We start from the raw sequence: 18,740 nt of genomic DNA, 5'->3' as shown, positions 1-18,740 counted from the left end.
ACTGGCAAAGAGTAGATGGAGAGTGAGATTTAAGCAGAATTATAGTTCAGTCAGGCAAGTATGATGAAGTAAGGATGGGACAGAGAAATCAGGAGTATTTACAAGGGAGTGACTGTAGTGGTTGATAATGGAATTTAAGTTGGGTAAGTAGGGCAGTGCAGTGGGGACATGGCTAGGGCATGGATGGAGGTGAGGAACAGTGAAAGGTAATAAGTAGTAGGATTAATGGATTATAGAACTTGATTGGATAAATGATGGTTGGAGTGGAAGTACTGTAAGGAATGACATATAATGATACCTAAGGTCTCTTCTAAGAGTCTCTGATTCTGAGGCATTGCCTGCAGTTTGGAGTTATTACAGTTATATTATCTTTTAAGCTCTAGAAATGAGGTTTTGGGTTTTTTTAAATTTTCTTTCTTTTAAAAATTTTTGTTATGTTTTTATTTTATTTTATTTTTAGAGGGGATAATTAGGTTTATTTATTTATTTATTTTAATGGAGGTGCTGGGGATTGAACCCGGGACCTTGTGCATGCTGAGCAGGCATTCTACCACTGAGCTATAGCCTCCCTGCTAGAAATGAGTTTTAAGTGCATAAATTGTGAACTCCCTAGAGAGTAACCACATTTTAGTATTCTTAACCTACTTGTGGACTTTCGGGCTCTGAAAGGATTTTAATGTCACCAACAGAGAATTGTATTTAATAACAGGAAGTCTATTGAGTTTAATTTTTTTAATTAGTATTATTTTAAAGGCACATGTTAAATGTGTACAAGACAGCTTGTTATAGCAGTTAAGAGCATGGACCACTTAAATTCACATCCTAGTTTTCCTGGTTATTAGCTGTGTAACCTTGACAAAATTAACTTAACCTTTCTCTGCCTTAGTTTCCTCATCTATATAATGGCAATAGTAATAATATATACTCACAGGGTTGCTGTGAGGATTATGAGTTAATATTTGTAAAGTGCTTAGAGTAGAGCCTGGCACATAAAAGGAACTATATGAGTGCTGCTGTGATGGTTATGGTTAGTATTATATTGATTGACATATGTTTAGTACACACGGAATTGATTCTAGTGTTGTTTTTTGCTTCTTTCCCAGACTAGTATCAGAGGTGTTATACAGGGTTAATGTCACTTAGGCAAATGGAAAAACAAAATCAATATGTTTATTTGTTTTCTCAACAATTATAGCAGAATGTGAACATAATAGACAAGGAAATTTGCAATATACTTTGGCATTTTGTTAGAAATAGGGCTATTTGAAGAGAATATAACTACCTACTTTTCATACTTCTATTTAAATAGCAGAGAACAGAGAGAGGCATTCTGAGTCATCTGATTGGATGAAGACCGTCCCAAGTTACAACCAAACGAATAGTTCCATGGACTTTAGAAATTATATGAGAGATGAGAATCTGGAACCACTGCCCAAAAACTGGGAAATGGCCTACACTGACACGGGGATGATCTACTTCATTGAGTAAGCAAGTGTCTGTATCTTTTCTCATGTGCCCTGTCACTGTGAGACTTGTCCTTAAATTTTTCTTGACCTCATTTCACAAAGCTTCCATTTCTTTTCTATTTCTTTAAAAATATTTTTCATGCAAGCTATAGTTGATTCTTAATCTATTTGCCTGGATGATATTTCATTTTATTTGATTTGGATAAAGGAATAGTGTATTTGACCTCTGGTTTTATAAAAACAGGAGGATTAAAAGCAGATTTATCACTAATAATGAAAAATGCAAGGAATAAAAGGTATTTTGCTTTGCTCTTTTTTTTTTTTTTCTAAACCTTTTGGGTAGATTGTCCAACTTAATGAGCATTTCATGAATTACCAGCATTTGGAAGGGGGCCATATTTTTTTATCAGAGCTGAATATTTTCAGACCTAGAGTTTGAGTTTAATGTATTCAGTTTGAGCTGAATGTATTTAAATAGCATAGGAGGAAAATATCACTGATCCTTAGAGCAAATGATACAATATAAATTCACAAAAAATAAAATTACTCTATGGAAAAGCACTATTAATGTAAATATATTTATAGAGATATAGGGTACCATATGTATTTACACAACTTAAAATTTTACATTGTTTGTGCCTGAGAACAAATATTATATAAATAATTATACAAATATATTATACAAATAATTTATTAGAAGTTTGATTATGAAGTATTTATATTCCCATGTAGCTATAATTCTCTCTAAAGTAGTTTTCCCAGAGGTAAAATATGAATTTAGTAAAATCATAGAATATAATAAGTAAATAACAATTAAAATCTTATGGGCTGGACACTATACCCAAAGAACATATATTTTCTCGGAAATGAATTAGGGGTAGGAGACTTGAATCTGTTTCCTCAGTTGGTCCCAAATTCCACAGTCTTCCCATAGAGTGAGCATCTTGCTGTACAAAGTGAGATTCTAGTGTTTAAAAGATATAGATTTTATAGACATGGTGTTATTTTTACCATATATATTACCTTATTAATTACATTATACATTTAGGTAAACATTAATGATCAGGATATTACAAAATGGAAAAGTCAGGTATGCTCTTCTCTGTGGACAATTTAAGGGATTTTTTAAGAGTAATTTTGACTTTTGACTTTGATGCTGATTTTAGAACTAAATCCTCAAGTAGGATGTAGAGTCACTAAAAGAGACCAGGAAATCTGTAGAAGCACATTATGAGACATTGAATCTGACAGTACTTCACCTTGCAAACAGAGATAAGTTAGCACATTCTGGGGGCAGGGGAGAGAATTTATAAAAGAAATGTCTTTATAGGTGAACATTATTAAAATGTATTAAAAGCCTAAATATAAGATCTGAAACTATAAAACTCCTAGAAGATGCAGAGGGGAAAAGCTTCATAACAATGAATTTAGCAAAGGCTTCTCAGATATGACACCAAAGCCTAGGCAACAAAAACAAAAACAGATGAATGGAACTGCATCAGACTTTAAAACTTCTGTGCAGCAAAGGGAAACAATCAACAGAGTGTAAAAAGAATCTATGGAATAGGAGAAAATATTTGCAAACCATATGTCTAGTAAGGGATTAATATCCAGAATATAGCTGAATATTAGGTGCTGCTAGATTAAAAAAAAAAAAAAAAAAAACTCTCCTGTTTGCTGTAGCTAATGTGTTTGGTCTGTGTTACTGCTGCTGTTAAATCATGAGTCTGTAAGAAGAGAATATTAATACAGGTCTACAGTCTTTAGCTCTTTTGTTTTGGGTATAGCCCCCATGGGCGTTCCTTTACCTTGGGAAATATTGAGTAAAATCCTAGCAGATTGCCTACATCTGCTAATTTAGCAGTAAAATTTTTTTATCTTTGGATCCAAAGTTAAGCTGTTCTGAAGTAGCAATTTTGAATTTGGTTTAGCTAGATATGTCCATGATTTTTTTTTCTTCTGTATGCTCCTAGGCCTCTTTAGAGTCCTGGTCATTTTTATTTGGCTAAAATTGATATAACTGGTTTTAGTTTGGGGAAATTATCTCTTTGACCGAATGGGTAACACAGACTTTCAGAAACAATCCCAATTTCTCTTGCTTAGATTGTTCATTATTCAGCTTACAAAAAAAGTGTTCCTACCACAGCCTACCAACGAGTATCATACCTGGCAACGTGTAGGAAGCGACTGCCTAGCTCGCCCTGTAAGTAGCTCAACAGTTAGAAAAGGTATAGAAGATGTGATTTAGTCCTTGAAGCCACTGGCTTCATTTCCTCAAAGTGGTCACTGTGGAGATGAGTGAGTTAATCTCAAGCTGAAGACACCAAGAAGAGATCATTTGTTCACATTGTTATTCTCAGTGTTTTGATAATAACTTTAGATTTACAATTTGTTGCCTTCTTATATATTTTCTTCTAGGTTTTTTCTTTCTTTAATGTCCTCATATTTGAGAGACTTAATATGATAGCAGTATGATAGTTTTGTTTTAGCACTAGTATTAACTGCATGGTGACCTAATCGGAAGCAAACAGACTTTCCTCTTTTTTTTTTTTTTTTTTTTTTTCAGTTTATTTTTTAGGGGGGAGGTAATTAGGTTTACTTATTTATTTTTAGAGGAAATACCAAGGCTTGAACCCTGGACCTTGTGGATGCTAAGCATGTGCTATGCCCTCCCCCACCCAAGACTTTCCTCTTTCAAAATATCTGTGGCCTATTTCATAAAAAGGGGCGAGGGGCATCTTTTTGTTCCACCTTTTTTTCCCCATTAAATATATGACCCATATTGACGAAAACTTATTTTTGTAGAGTTGGGTTTTACTGTACCCATCATTTTTACTTGCATGTTGCAGAAACAGTCTCTTTAAAACTTTCTTTTATTTTATTTAACTCTATTTTATTTTAAAGAGTCCTAGTGAGGACTGAGGCTCTGTCCGACTGTTCATCTCTGTATTCCCAGGCCCCAGCACAATGCCCACACATCACAGAAACTCGAGAAACAGTGTTTTTTGAAGGGAGAGAGGAAGGAATTCAGCCAGCAAGTAAACAAGGTTTTCAGGGCAGCTTTTTTGGCTAAGATAATGCACAGTATGGGGCCATGTGCCCACCCTTTGAAACATTTTTGATGGCTTAAATAAGCATCTGTTTTTATACACTTGGCATCTTGTCCTTTCTTTAAAGTCTTCATTCTCAAATTAGTGTGCCTGGCATTACCCTTCCTTTATGACAGTTTTGAAGTAATAGACTGAGAACAACAGGACTAGTTGAATCAGAGGGATACAGATGAAGCCTATAGGAGATAAATTTTCAAACATATATCTTTTAGTCACTTTTCATCTCTGCTTTTGAAGAACTTTCCTCTGTCCTTATTTTACTGTTTCTAATTGAAATCTTTATTCTACAGCCACAATACCAAGACAACCACCTGGTTGGATCCTCGTCTTTGTAAGAAAGCCAAAGCCCCTGAAGACTGTGACGATGGAGGTAGAGATTCAGAAGCCTTTTATACCATACTTATTCTCTTAATCCCTTCTTGCTCTTCTGGTTTAGACAGTGAGTTTTCCAAAACCCTAGACAAACCATAGAGTGCAGAAGCACATAAGCAGTGGGTGGATATCATCATCAAGTGATTCTGGTCATTATGTCATTGCATCTGATTTTATAAGACTTTATTTCTCCTCTTTTTTGAGAACTATACAATTAAATCCTTAAAAATTTTTTTGAATAAAAATAGATTTGCCATTTATTTACATTTGTTTTAAAGACAAACTTTTAAAACTCTAAATAAATATTTTAATAAATTAGGTACATTCTCAACCACAGGGTAGACTCATCATGGGTGTTAATTCCTCAAAAATATATTTAATTTAGGATCACTAGTATCTCTAATCCTTCAACATTTAGAGCAGCAAGAGAAACTCAGTGAGAGTCTCTAATATACCCCCACTCCACACACAATTTTTATTGCTTAGTAGAAAAATTATTTCTCTAAGAGTCATTAGATAATAATGCTTGTCTGCCTTCTGTATTACAGGTTCTCTTTAGTAGTATAGTCTTACAAAGAAGTTTAGAATTTACCCCAACCAAAATGTTTGCTGTACCTTCTTGAATATAGGGTGTAGATGAATAAAATTTGTGTTCATTTTGTATTATTCATCAGAAATTATTTACCGTGGTTAAAAAATGAGTGGATTAGAATGAGATTCAGATAATCCTCCTAGAGATCGAATGCCGATTTATGAAAAAAATTTAAGCAGAATTTATACATACTTTGTTCAGCATGATCAAAATATTAAGAATTTTTCTAGGGCTAAACAATTCAAAAGTGAAATTATTTAAAATTTATTTGTATTTTTAAAAATTGATACCTTGGAGCAAATCTACTGAAAGATGTACAAGTCTCTATGCTAAAAACTACAAAACATCACTGAAACAAATTAATGAGGACTTAAAATAATTAAAGAGATATGCTATGTTTATTGATGTACTGTATAGATTGGATGACACGATATTGTTAATAATGTCCATTCTCCTTAAATTGATATCTAGATTCCATACAATCCCAATCAAAATTCTAAAGTCTTTTTTAAAGAAACTGAGAAGCTGGTTCTGAAACATATAAAGAAATTCAGAGACTCTAGTTAACCAATCTTTGAAAAAGACAAAAATAAAGGATTTAGGCTGCCAGATTTGAAGACTTACTATAAAGATACAGTAATCAAGAGTGTGGTATTGCCAGAAGGATAGACAAATGGATCAGCAGAACAGGACAAGAGAATCTAGAAATACTGTGGTTACTTAATTTGCAGCCAAGGTGCCAAGTCAGTTCAATAAGGGGGAGAAAACCTCTAACAAATGGTGCTGGAACAACTAGACATTCATAAGGAGAAATGAACTTCAACTATACCTTACTCCATAAGCAAAAATTATTATTTAAAGCCTAAGAGCAGGCAAACTCATCTATGCTGTTAGAAGTCAGAAAATGAGGGGGGAGGAGGGAGGTGGGATGAATTGAAATAATTCTCTGGAATGGTGGATATGTTCTCCACCTTGTTTGGGGTGATGGTTATACAGGCTCATGCAATTGCTGAAACTCTAATTTTATACTTGAACAAGCACTTAAACTGACTTTTTAATCATTGAATGAGCACCTTCTTCTTCCAGAAACCAGCCTTATTCCCTGTGTCCGCCTGGCTCATACCTGCTTATCCTTTTAAGCTCAAATCTAAAGTATAATTTCTTTGTAGCCCCCTCTGTCATTCTCTTCCAGGTCAGAATTAGGTGTTCCCTCCTCTGTGCTCAGCTGTACCATATGCATTTTCCTATTGTAGCACTTACTACGTATTGCATTGTAACTAGATACCTATACTCTGTGAGAGCAATGATTTTGTCTTATCTATATATACCCCTTCAGTAAGGACTTAAATATTTGGAAGGAGGGGAGGAGGGAAAGAAAGGAAAAAAAGGAAAGAAGCTATTCTATCTCCTAGATTATTTTGGCCATCCTTTTTTGTTTGTTTGTTTTTACTTTTTTGGGGTGGGAGGGAGGTACTTAGGTTTACTTACTTATTTTTTCAGTTTTAGAGGAGGCACTGGGATTAAACCCAGGACCTTGTGTATGCTAAGCTTGTGCTCTACTGCTTGAGCTATACCCTCTCCCCTGGTCACTCTTCTTGAAAATGTTTTTTAAATCTCTTTAAGGTTCTAGGGGAAGCAATAAGTAATAATTCTGTCTTCATTTACTAATTAGGAGTCAGTAGAGAAATAAGACACAAGAATCAGAGATGAGGTTAGAATGCCAGCCAATAAGTGAACATGGCTTTAGCTCTGCCCCTATATGGCTTACCATTTTTACCCTACAAGAGGCAGACTTAAGCACTCAACCTCTGGTCTCGGTGCTCAGCTGTATGCTTCCTCCCACAAGGCAGGCATGGTGTATAGACGCAGTTACACCCTCTCTGCAGGCAGGCTGACATCCAAAACAGCAAGAGATTCCAAGAGGCCCTGAGCCAAGCATATTGAATTCATTCTTTAAAACTCACCAGTCAGATAAGATATTCTTTCTTCCTTAGAAAACGAAGTAAAGGGGCTCAAAGAAACTCAAACTGTTCCTCTGGATGAATGTGTCTCTCTAATGCTCTTTACATGGGTGACCTGTGTATCTCGGTTGGCCCAAGACTAACCCAGCTTATTCCTATTGTCCCAGCATAATTATTAGTAGTGTCCCCTTTTACTTTCAAAAATGTCCACATTAGATGGTCATCTTGATTATATCTTTCTTAAGACAGAGCAACCAAAATTATACTCAGCATTCTGGGAATGTTGAAAACCTTTGACTGTAAGGGCTACTCTCTCACCCCCATAACTGGGTATGCCTTTCTAACATCACCTGTATTTCCCTGTGGGGACCCAAAAATTCGGAACCTCTAGCCTGCCTATTTTATGCTCAGCCAGTCTTTGCCACTTTTGCCGTGTACTTTGTCTCCTCCCTGAATAGGGGAGAAATAGCCCCACAATAGGCTATGTCCAGACTAGACTATCTCTAACTTACTGACAGTCTCCCTAGTCCTTTGCACAGAGTAGATGCACAAAAGGGGATAGTAATGATAATATTTTAAATATAAGTTTTTATAGTTCTAAGATATTGTTTGCATCCTGCTGGACATTTAAAATCTTCTAGAAAAACCTTACGGTTTCTAAAACTTGCCGTTTTCTCCCCAGTCTTCTGATATTCAGAATCTGTGTTTTTATACCGTATCTGATGGTTTAATTGATGTACATATTTATTATCCACTCAAATAAAATAATGAATGTTTTAGTTAAATGGTTATCATAAAAATTCAACATCAGGAATCCATTTTGCTCTCAACCCACCCATTTTCTCTTATGATGAAAGAAAGATTACATTTTTTACTAAAGGCATTTTTACTAAAATGTATTGAATGTCGATGTCATTGTGGAGCTCAGAGAATGGTAAAAGAAAATTATCAACTGAATAGAGCTCCACAATGAGAAAACAATTGTAATTCACATATTTAAATAAGAAAAATCCTACTCTGGGAAGAGAAAAGAAAGAAATTCATGGGCTTTAGAACCAGTCAGCTGCTTGATGTGTCGGAAATAGTTCTGCCTTTTGAATCAATTTTAGCTTCTAACATAGAAAAATATGGTTAAGTCTTTCCTATCTCAGCAGTAAATAAACATATTTCCTCTTGACCTTACTTCTCCTCATGGTTCTTACACAATTTTTTTTCACAACCAAGCTTCCAGGGGGAAAAAAAGAGGAAAAAAAAAAGGCTATCTCATCTTAAGGGCTCCACCTTTTATTTTACTCTTCAATACTACAATGTGCTGAATTTTGCCTCCTACCTTTTGGAGTGAATCTGCTTTTCTTTAGGGTACCAGTCATCTTCTGCTTGATAGCAGAATTTGGTGAGCTCTTTTTAGCACTTACCTTTAGTCCTGACAGTTTATAAAGCATTTGCTCTCTTCTATCTTCTTTGACACCATCCCCCTGACTATTCTTACTTTCTCTGCTTCTTAAATTGTTAATGTTCCTAAGCTTCTGTTCTCCATCTTTATCTATTCACAGTTTATCTAGGTAATCTTGTCCACTGCCATGGCTTTAACTGCAGTGTCTCCCAAATCCTTATCTTCCTACATCTTTCTTTTGAAGAGGTTCATATTTCCAAGAGACTGTTAGATATCTCTACAAGGATATTGCATAGCCCCTTGAATGTAACCCCTCCCAAACTGAGCTCAGTCTTCCGTATACCTGCCCTCAACAAATGCCTTCACATCCTCCCAGTTCTGTGAGCCTAAAACTGGTTATCATCCTCAATTCTCTCCTTGCCCTGTCCTCTTCATTGCAATTAAGTACCAAGTTCTGTCAATTCTGACTTTAAAAAACCTGCCATCTCGTAAGTGTCCAATGGTGCTAGGCACTTTTGACATATTATCTGTCTCCTAAATGCCTCTAAATCCAAATTAATACCTCTGTCCTATTCCCACAGCGATTTTCATAGTAGGTATCCAGCAAATTATCAATGTATCATTTTCATGCAAGAAGAGCCATTAATCTGGGAATCATCTTGGCTTCCTCCCCTCTTTTCTTCCGTCAACCTTCATGTTAGTCATTGAGTCCTATTACTTGGACTCCCTTGTCTCTATTACCCAGTCTTTCTCTGTATTTCCACTACTAATGCCTTAGTTCCAGCCTTCCTAATTTTTTAACTAGACTATTAATGATTTTCTTGTTTGTCTGCCTTGATTCTCACTACACACCATCTATTTCATTTTTTATTGCTGCTGCCCATAATCTTTCTCAAATATATATTTAATCATGTCATAGTCCAGCTTAATCAGTTTCACCATTGTCAAAATAAAAGACCAAATTCCTTAACCCAGCACTCCAGAAATGTGATTTGGTGCTTGTTTAGAAGACAAGCCCCCTTGTATACAACCTTCACTCTAGTGCAATCAGATTATCTGTAATTACTGAAAATGCCAGGCATTCGTAATGCCTCAGTGCTCTTTGATCTGTGGAATGGCTTCCCTCTCCCTAATCCCAATGCATTCTAAAACTGCTCAAACATCACCCTCTTTCAGAAGGTTTTTTTGATAACTGCTTTACCAGGCAGTTGGTGTCACTGCTCTGCACTCCCCCAAAAGCTTGTGTTTATCTTCATTGTATCGTTGATCTCTTCTATTTTCATGTTTAGACTGTGAACTCCTTGAGGTCAAGAACTGTGTTCTGTTTCTAATTTTTATTTTTGCATGAGGAAGAAAAGGAAGGAAGGGGAAAAAAGAAGGAAGAAAGTGGATGAATTGATCCACTGGTTAGTGTAGAAAATTGTTAGGCATTTCAGTGTTGCTTTTATTACCTTTATTTACGAAAGTGGGCAAATAATAACCACTTCTTTATCTGCATGAATCTGCCCTGCAAAAAAACTGGCTAATGTCACTAGTAAGGATGTAAAGTGATTACTACAAGTTATCCAGAAAATAAGTTACCAATTTGTGTACTCTCCTAAAGAAAGGGCTGTACTTTATCTGTTAGTTGCTAATTGCTCTAAGTGCCAACTAAAGCGCTGACTCAACTTTCATGCTAACATTGAAATGTGTTTATGTTGATCTTTTATTCTTATTAGGCATTAATACATCCTTTTTAGTGAATTTTTCAGATGTCAAGTGGAATGTTTCAACTGTCTACAGTTCCTCCGATTCTTCCAAATTTTCTAAAGACATCACATAAATTATTGTGGTACAATTGTAGAATTCATCTTTACGCAGCACAATTGATTTCCTGTGCTATTTCAAAAAAAAGTCTTACTAAAGAAAAATATCTCTTTTGTGGAAGATCCCTAATTATAATGCTTTGGTAATATTATTATAGAGCATTTTTCACAGATATAATCCAACAGTTGCTCTTATCCATGTTAACCGTTACTTGGTGTGGACTTAAAGAAAAACGCACAACATGAGAGCTGTAAGTTGGAGGTTTTTTCACTACTCAGTAGCTCTGAGGGACTGCTTCGAGAGGTGAGGAAAAGCCAGATATATATGAATTTTTTGGCTAGGAAATAAATGTAGTCAAGCATACATCTTGGTAAAAGATGACTGCTAATCACCAAGAACAGCTCTCTCAAGTTAATGGTCTTAATACTTTTCTACATACAGGAAGATGCAAGGATCTGGGTTCATTGAAATTCTTCCTGCGATATGTATCTAATTATCTAGGGGCCCATTTATCCAAATCACAGAGTGCCTCATCCCATTTTGTTTTGTTTTCATTCTGAATTCTTTTCACGATACACTGTCCTGCATGACTGCAGTGGGTTGCAGCTTAACCCTTGTAGAAATGGCTGATGAGCAATGCTCTTTGTTCTTCTATGGCTCACATGGGTCATAAAATATTGTACCTGCTTAATTGGTGATCGTTGGCTTCATAGCTGTGGAGAATCAAAGTGAACTGAAGTGCATCCCAGTTCTTCTCAGTTGTTTTGATGTGTTTTCACATAGGAGTTACTCAGCTATACTCATCTTTTCCACTTCAGATATTTCAGCCTGGTCCTTCAAAGGAAAACCACAAAAACTCACCAAGCTTCAGAATCACCAATTAATATACATACACAGGAAAAAAAAATATGCTGGAGAAAAGGGGTAGAGGTGATTCAAAGCTTCTCATCAAGAGGCTTGTTATCTGTTCTCTCCTTTTATTCTGAATGTGGAATAATACTTTTTATTAAAGCTTAACAGTTTGTCTAGCTTATCAGGTTCCTTACAATGGAAATTTTACATCATACTGTAGCTAAATGATATAAAATTGGTAAGTCCTTTGATATTTCCTGAGCCTGTGTCCTGTCTAGCATGTCTTGTGTGTGCGTGCATGTGTGTGTGTGTGTGTGTGTGTGCGCGTGCACACACACAGATATACGTGTTTCAGTATAGCAGAAAAACACTCTAAAAGAAATTGAAAATAAATAGGTAGGTCATCATAGTGTACAACTGTAGGTTTTTTAAAAATTCTTTCTTGCTGGGCTCCTGTGTATAATTGATAGCACTAAAAGCCACCTGCGAGGAACATTCCTGCCAACTTAATCCACGTCTGACAAATAAAGTGATTCTTCAGCAGCTTTACTTTGGAAAACAGACAAAGTGGGAGGGAAAGAGGATTCTTTCTTGACAGGGTCAGTTTATGTTGGAAAGACCAGACTTTTTTTTTAATTATCAGAAATTCAACTACCTTTAATTTTTCTCGTTCTATTTTATTGGTCCGTTACTTGGAATAATACAGAATAACCCTACATAAGATTTTTCTTTGTTACCAAGCACAAGTAGAATTTCTACACAAGGCACTGTGGTAGTTAAATCAATTCTCCTTTGGTTACTTAGATCAAGTTAATGCAAGGGAAAGTAGATATTTTCTTAGAATTTCAGCAAATCTAGGTTGCCCACTTGAAGTGGCAAAAATCCAAGGCTGGACTTTCCTGTGGGGAGAAGTGGGTCAGGATTTGATAGCAGGAATAATTGACAGATCTTTTGTAGAATAGTGAAAAAATTAACCAGCAGCTGCTCCTTGCATTGAACTATAGGGTGTGTCTCACATCAGCTCTATCAAGCTTTTTAAATGAAAGAAATATAGCAGGTGATTTCTTAAATAATTAGCATTTTTATGGCTTGTGATTCTAATAAACACCTTTGAGTTTAAAGTCGCCTTTTGTTCTGAGCTTCTAATTACTTGCTGAGACACTCACTCACTTTTGAAGAAGATCCTCAGACTCAAACCGTTTGTTCTTTGAAAGTGAGCCCTCAGCTTTCTGTCTCCCACATATTAATATAATGAAATAAAAGACACACATTCACTCGGTAAATTCGGTTCTTCTTGGTTTTGAAACTGGAATCTCACTCAATTCTTTTTTATTTGCAGAACTTCCTTATGGCTGGGAGAAAATAGAGGACCCTCAGTACGGGACATACTATGTTGAGTAAGTGTCTTACCTCAGTGAATGTTCTCCCAAACGTTTTCCTTTCATTGCACACCGTTCAGGGATGCTGAATGCAGCACTTTATGCTTCTGCAAGCCAACTTTCGGGTTTTGCCACCAGGGGAGTGAGAAGATAGGGACAGTGAGCATTTATTTCACTGACTCTGGGCTCCCTAGAAGTTGGCTTTGAAGTAAGTAGAGAGAGCTGGGGAAACTTGCCCAGATGATTAATAGCTGGATTGTTATCATTACTACCACAGCCTCTAAAGAGAAAAGTAGTAGATAGAAAACTGAAATAAGGGCACTGGACTAGGTGAGCTATTAAGGTCACTTTCAACACTACACCTGCATGGTTCTGAAGCAGTGGAAGGACTTTAAGGGTATCGTACCATAATGATCCAGAGTTTTGACGTATATGATTAAAAGCGTTCTCTTTTTCATGGAGTTAATCAAAGAAAACTTAGTATTCTTCTGGAGGGTGAAAGTTGCTTCTCACACAGCTGTTATGGTTAAATTTAAACACAAATCTGTGTTGGAATAGAGCATCAGACACCTGCCTGTGTTAGCCAGCGAAATTAGGATAACGCCAACATCTAATTTTTCTTTCCTTTTCTTCATTTATCTAACTGCTACATTGTTGTGATTGCTGGGATTGCCTTCTTTCCAGATGCTGTAGATAGAATTTTTTTAAAGTATATTTTATTTCATTTATTTCTAGGGGGGGGAGGTAATTAGGTTTACTTATTTATTTTATTTTTAGAGGAGGTACTTGGGATTGAATGTAGATAGAATTTTGACCTCAGGCATTTAGTACCAGGCAAATAATTGCATCAGAAACTACTTACCTGGAAACTAGGAATCTGCACCAACTGCCTAGGCAGTGAGGGCAAAATGATACTATTACCTGGAAAAATAGCAGACATGAGAATCTTCTAGTCTTACGATTGCTTATTAGTTTTTCATCACTTTTTGCCTGTAAACCAATGCCACTTCCCTAAAGTAAGTAACTGAGTGCTCTTGTAACTCTTAACCTTTAATGTGTAAGTTGTTACTTGAGTCACTGTGGTTAGAGATTTTTGGAATCATTTCTTAAGATCTAACTTGTACCCTAAGAAAATGATGCAGTTTGACCCTTAAATATATAAATTAACAGTGTCACTATTTTGGTACCATTGAAAGGTTATGTTATGGGGGGAGGGTATAGCTCAGTAGTAGAACGCATGCTTAGCAAGCACGAGGTGATGGGTTCGATCCCCAGTACCTCCAGTCAAATAAAAAAGTAAATAAACCTAATTACCTCCCCCCCAAAAACAACAAAAACAAACAAAAAAAGAAAGGTTATGTTAATTTAATTTCCATTGTGTTACTTAATATCTTTCTGATACTGTAATGGGAAAAGTATACAGCAGCTCTTTTGTTACTTTTTCTAAAGCATATTTAGTGTTAAAAGGAGAAAAACATTTTTCAAGTCAAAGGGATATTTGAAGGCTAGGAGAAAAGAATTTGGGGGATATTTTCCCCCTCTAATAGTCTATTTAAATTGGGTTTCAGTCAACTATTATTTGCCACTAACACTGCTGAACATTTCTGAGATAATGATTCTCATCCTCATTATCCATTCCAAGTGAATTTGAATACATGGTCAAGAGGTGAAAGTCATTTGCCTATGATAAAATCTTGGGCTAAAATGATCTGATTCTCATTAAACAAGGATGTACTAATATTGAAGCAACTTGAGGGCAAATCCTGAAGTGACCTGCTCCCAGCTGTCATGGAGGTATGTGAAATAGCCTGATTAGAAGCAACAGCAGTGGCAGCGATGTGATTTTGTATGATTGTTCCCAGAACGAGCTCATTTTATAAGAGGGTAATTTATTAGATTAAGAAAGAGCAGGCTGTTCTCAAGATGCACATTAGTATGGATTCAGCTGAACTTTGTGGAGTGTGGCTTGATTCCCAGATTAGTTAGGCTTTGAATCTCAACTATAGTAATCTGCAGTGAGTTTACTGATGGAGATAAAAAGCTGTTACTTGAATGGCTACTCTTTGGCTCTCTTAGTTTGTCAAACCAGATGGCACAATGATTGCTTTTGGCAGGAGCCTTGTAGTAGTAACACCAACTGCAATGACAGGTCTTTTTGGTAAGTATTTATTTTAGAAGATGAGATTCTGAAATGGATTAATTAATTTTTGAAAATAAAATTGTTCCCAAAATTTAATGGCAAGCCTTCCATAAGATTGCTTATATATTTAGAAATGTCTTATTTTATTGAATTAACCATCTTGATGCAGTTAGGTGACAAAGTCAAAATATACATCTGCTTTAATATCTCAGCTCTTCATGAAGCTTAATGATCTTGTTTGTTGAGATGAAATCTTTAAATCCATATATTATACACAAAATTTCAATACAGAGGAGATTGCAAATTATTTGTTATATTATATATTTAATCATGCTTGTTTGGCACCCTTGTTTAATTTATCTGATAATCTGTTATATTCTCCTCTTACTTCCCATAGCTAGTTATATAGAAAACAAAATCTGTTAATATTATGGGTATAAGTAACTAAATGAAAAGGAAAGTATTCTTACTGTTTTGTTTTGGGGTTTGGGTGGCATTTTAATCTGGGTAGTCTAAGGTGACAGATGCAATTACTCCTTTCACTAAAATCTTACATTCTTTTGTCAGCGAATTTTCAGGAAAAAGATTACTCATTTGCATACTTCTACTCTCTTCTCCCACGCATTACAAAGAGTATGAATACAAATTACTACTTTTTTATGTTCTAATGCCTGGGTGGCAAAGTGAGTCATTCTTGCAGATGACGTTAAAGTGAGCCAAGGTTCTTTCTAAACAGGTTTATTCTTTTTCTAAGTGTCAGTTTCTAGTTGTTTTATTTTTTCAAGAATATGTAAAATATCAGTACCTAATACATAACTTTTAAAAACGGTACCTAACTTAATACCAAAGATCTTCTGTTTCACAGAGGGTTAGACAGTTAACTCAATTGATAAGGTACCCCCTCATAGTATGAAACAGAAACATGTTTGGGTTTTAGTGAAAGCAGAACTCAATGTCAAGTAGAACTTGCCATATTTAGAGCCCTGAAACTAAAGAACTGTCTGTGGCAGAGTAGATAATGCCTGTAGAAGCATAAAGGCATAGAGAGGCATACTCAGAGGCTAGCATACCTTGCCATAAGGGTTTTTGTTTTTTTTTTTCGGTCCCTGCTGCCCCCTCCTCCATCACCATGAGTGTTCACAAATGGCACAGTAAATATCCAAGTTTTACAACTACTTACATATAGATTTTGTAATTTTCAGCCCATCTGAAGACAATCATAATCTGAAACTCTCATGATTTGATGTTTAATTATTGGTATTCACTCATGTCACTTGTTAAAAAGAATTCTACTGGAAAATGCATAGTTTTTGGCTAAAATCTATTTGTACTGTGGAAGCACTCGAATATAATTCTCCTTGCTTCTATGTATTAGATATATTTGTGATCTCAGACATCTTTTGTACAATAGTTGCATTCTTAACCAACTTACTTAACTGACCTCCGGAATAACCAATGCTCAGTTCCCTCATAAAACATGCTCTTGTCCATAGTGTATTGAATACTGTTGGCTAATATCCTATCCCCTTAGACTTAGGTTGTAATTCTGTAATTAATTATTATATATTAATATATAATAATTATTATATAAAATATAATATATATTATATATTTTGAAGAAATTTAAGTGTGAAAGAATTGTTCTGTGATACAGTTTGGTAAAGGCTAGTCACTTTCTTAGTTGCTGCTACATTGATATGGATGAGTCAGTTGGAAAAATAATAGTAAAATTCCAGAAGACTTCTTCAGAAGTGTCTTGACAGCTGTTTCACTTTAGAGAAACTTGGATGCTTCCTACCATTAACTGCCTTTAAAAAAATTAACTGGTTAATTATCAACAGTTCTGATAATATCATGTATGAGGGCTTCTACTATGGTTTGGGAAACTGTTATTAGCTACATTGGGAACGTTTGTAAAGAAGTTATTGTAAATATTTAGCAGCTTTGACTTCTAGGCATCTTCTAGGCCCTTCTTTAGTTTCCAGAAGCCCCTTACATGATGACCTTTCAGTGTCTTTGGGTTCCACAGCTTAAAGGTACATATTTGTCCCTTAACCTTTATTGATGGAACAGTATGATGGTCTATTTTAAAATACGTAATTCTTTCCTATTAAGCTGAAATGCACATTTTTCTACATTTTACAGTCACCTTAACCAGAAAACCCAGTTTGAAAATCCAGTGGAAGAAGCCAAAAGGAAAAAGCAGTTAGGACAGGCTGATACTGGGTCTTCAAAACCAGGTAGAACTTTTACCTTTATCTTCTCTTCTAAAATAACGTGTGAAGTTTATATGCTGAAATAATGGAAGTGAGTTTAAATTTTTTATTGTCAGGGCTTTGAAATTGAACAGAGGTCTAATTTATGTCACTGTAGAGATATGAATAATCTGAATAAAACATCCAGACATTTTGAAAATCCTGAGATATTTTTCTCATGCTGCTTATAAAGAAAGTATGAAATTGTTGGGAGAAGGGATTGAATAGCTTTGTTGTGGGTTTGAGATTTTTATGTGAAGACTGGATTGTTTCCTGGTGTTTAAGGCTAATAAGCCAATATGAAATCTCTAATTCATTATGAGCATCTCCCAAGTTAATTGCTTACTTTAACATCAGTAATCATTCAGGATTCTTCATTAACTGCTATGAACAAATACTAAATAATAAATAAACCCACTATATTATTTGCCTACATCATTGATTCTCAAGTGGGATGGCAGGGTATTAGTAATATCAGATCATTTCTGGAACATTTGAAAAATACATAGGTCCTGAGATTTTGGTAAGCCTAGCCATGTGTATTTTGAAAGAGCTGCCTGGGAATTTCTTATATCCTACTCATCCTTCCTCATTTCCTCCCCTCTAATTCTTCCCCCTCTGGTCATTAATAACCAGCAGTCTCTATGGTCATATTGTATTAATCTAGTAGATTCTTCACTTCTGTTGCCAAGGAGAGAAACAGTTTTTTCTTATAACTACTTTTTAAAAAACATAGCCTCTTCCCTTAAGTTTTGCATTTGATTTAGCAAACCTTTTAAGTTAACAAATATTTTTGAGCACTTACTGTATACCCAGTGCTTTGCTAAGCACATGGTATTAAAAAATGATTAAGAGTAAGAAGGTCTTGCCCTCAAGAGTTCAGTCTAAAACAGGAAACTAATAGTTACAATATATGGTGATAGGTGCTATCCTGTACTAGTAGTTAAATGTGCAGGGGTGGAACAGGTTTGCATTCCACCTTGGATAAGTTTTATAAACTCTTTGTGTCTGTTTCCTCATCTATAAAGTAGGAATAATAGTTGTTCTTACCTCTTATGGTGGTTCTGAGTATGCAAATCAGCACATGTAAAGTGCTTACAAATACACATCTGGCACACGGTGACCAGTAAATGATGGCTTTCATTGTTATTAACAGAGATGTACAAGGTACAGTGGTGGCATAAAGAAGGGAGTGCTTAACTTTGTTTTGGTAGAGGAAGTCAAAGGGGCAAGAGAACTTGCAAAACAGACATATTTGAACTGGGTCTGGAAGTGTCAGGAAAAGTTAAATCAGGCAGATAAAAATTTTAGAAGAGCAAGAAGGCATACCAGGTAGAAGGAACAAAATACATAAAATCATAGAAGTATGAAATGGTGGTCCAGGGGTCAGAGGACAGATACAAATGTCCAGAGC

The 18,740-nt window shown here is 35.5% G+C and overlaps 1 protein-coding gene across 1 annotated transcript in view; it reads left to right on the top strand.

Annotated features, from left to right (window-relative positions):
• MAGI3 (membrane associated guanylate kinase, WW and PDZ domain containing 3) overlaps positions 1–18,740 on the top strand; it is a 219,058-nt gene that overhangs the window by 154,086 nt on the left and 46,232 nt on the right. Inside the window, 4 exon segments of the mRNA XM_032486989.1 lie at positions 1,313–1,484; positions 4,867–4,946; positions 12,892–12,949; positions 17,217–17,311. Coding sequence (XP_032342880.1) covers positions 1,313–1,484; positions 4,867–4,946; positions 12,892–12,949; positions 17,217–17,311 — 405 coding nt within the window.

This window comes from Camelus ferus, chromosome 9 (assembly GCF_009834535.1).
Source record: "Camelus ferus isolate YT-003-E chromosome 9, BCGSAC_Cfer_1.0, whole genome shotgun sequence".
NCBI lineage: Eukaryota > Metazoa > Chordata > Mammalia > Artiodactyla > Camelidae > Camelus > Camelus ferus.
Note: the sequence above shows the minus strand (reverse complement) of the source record. Positions and strands in the feature narration are given on the sequence as shown.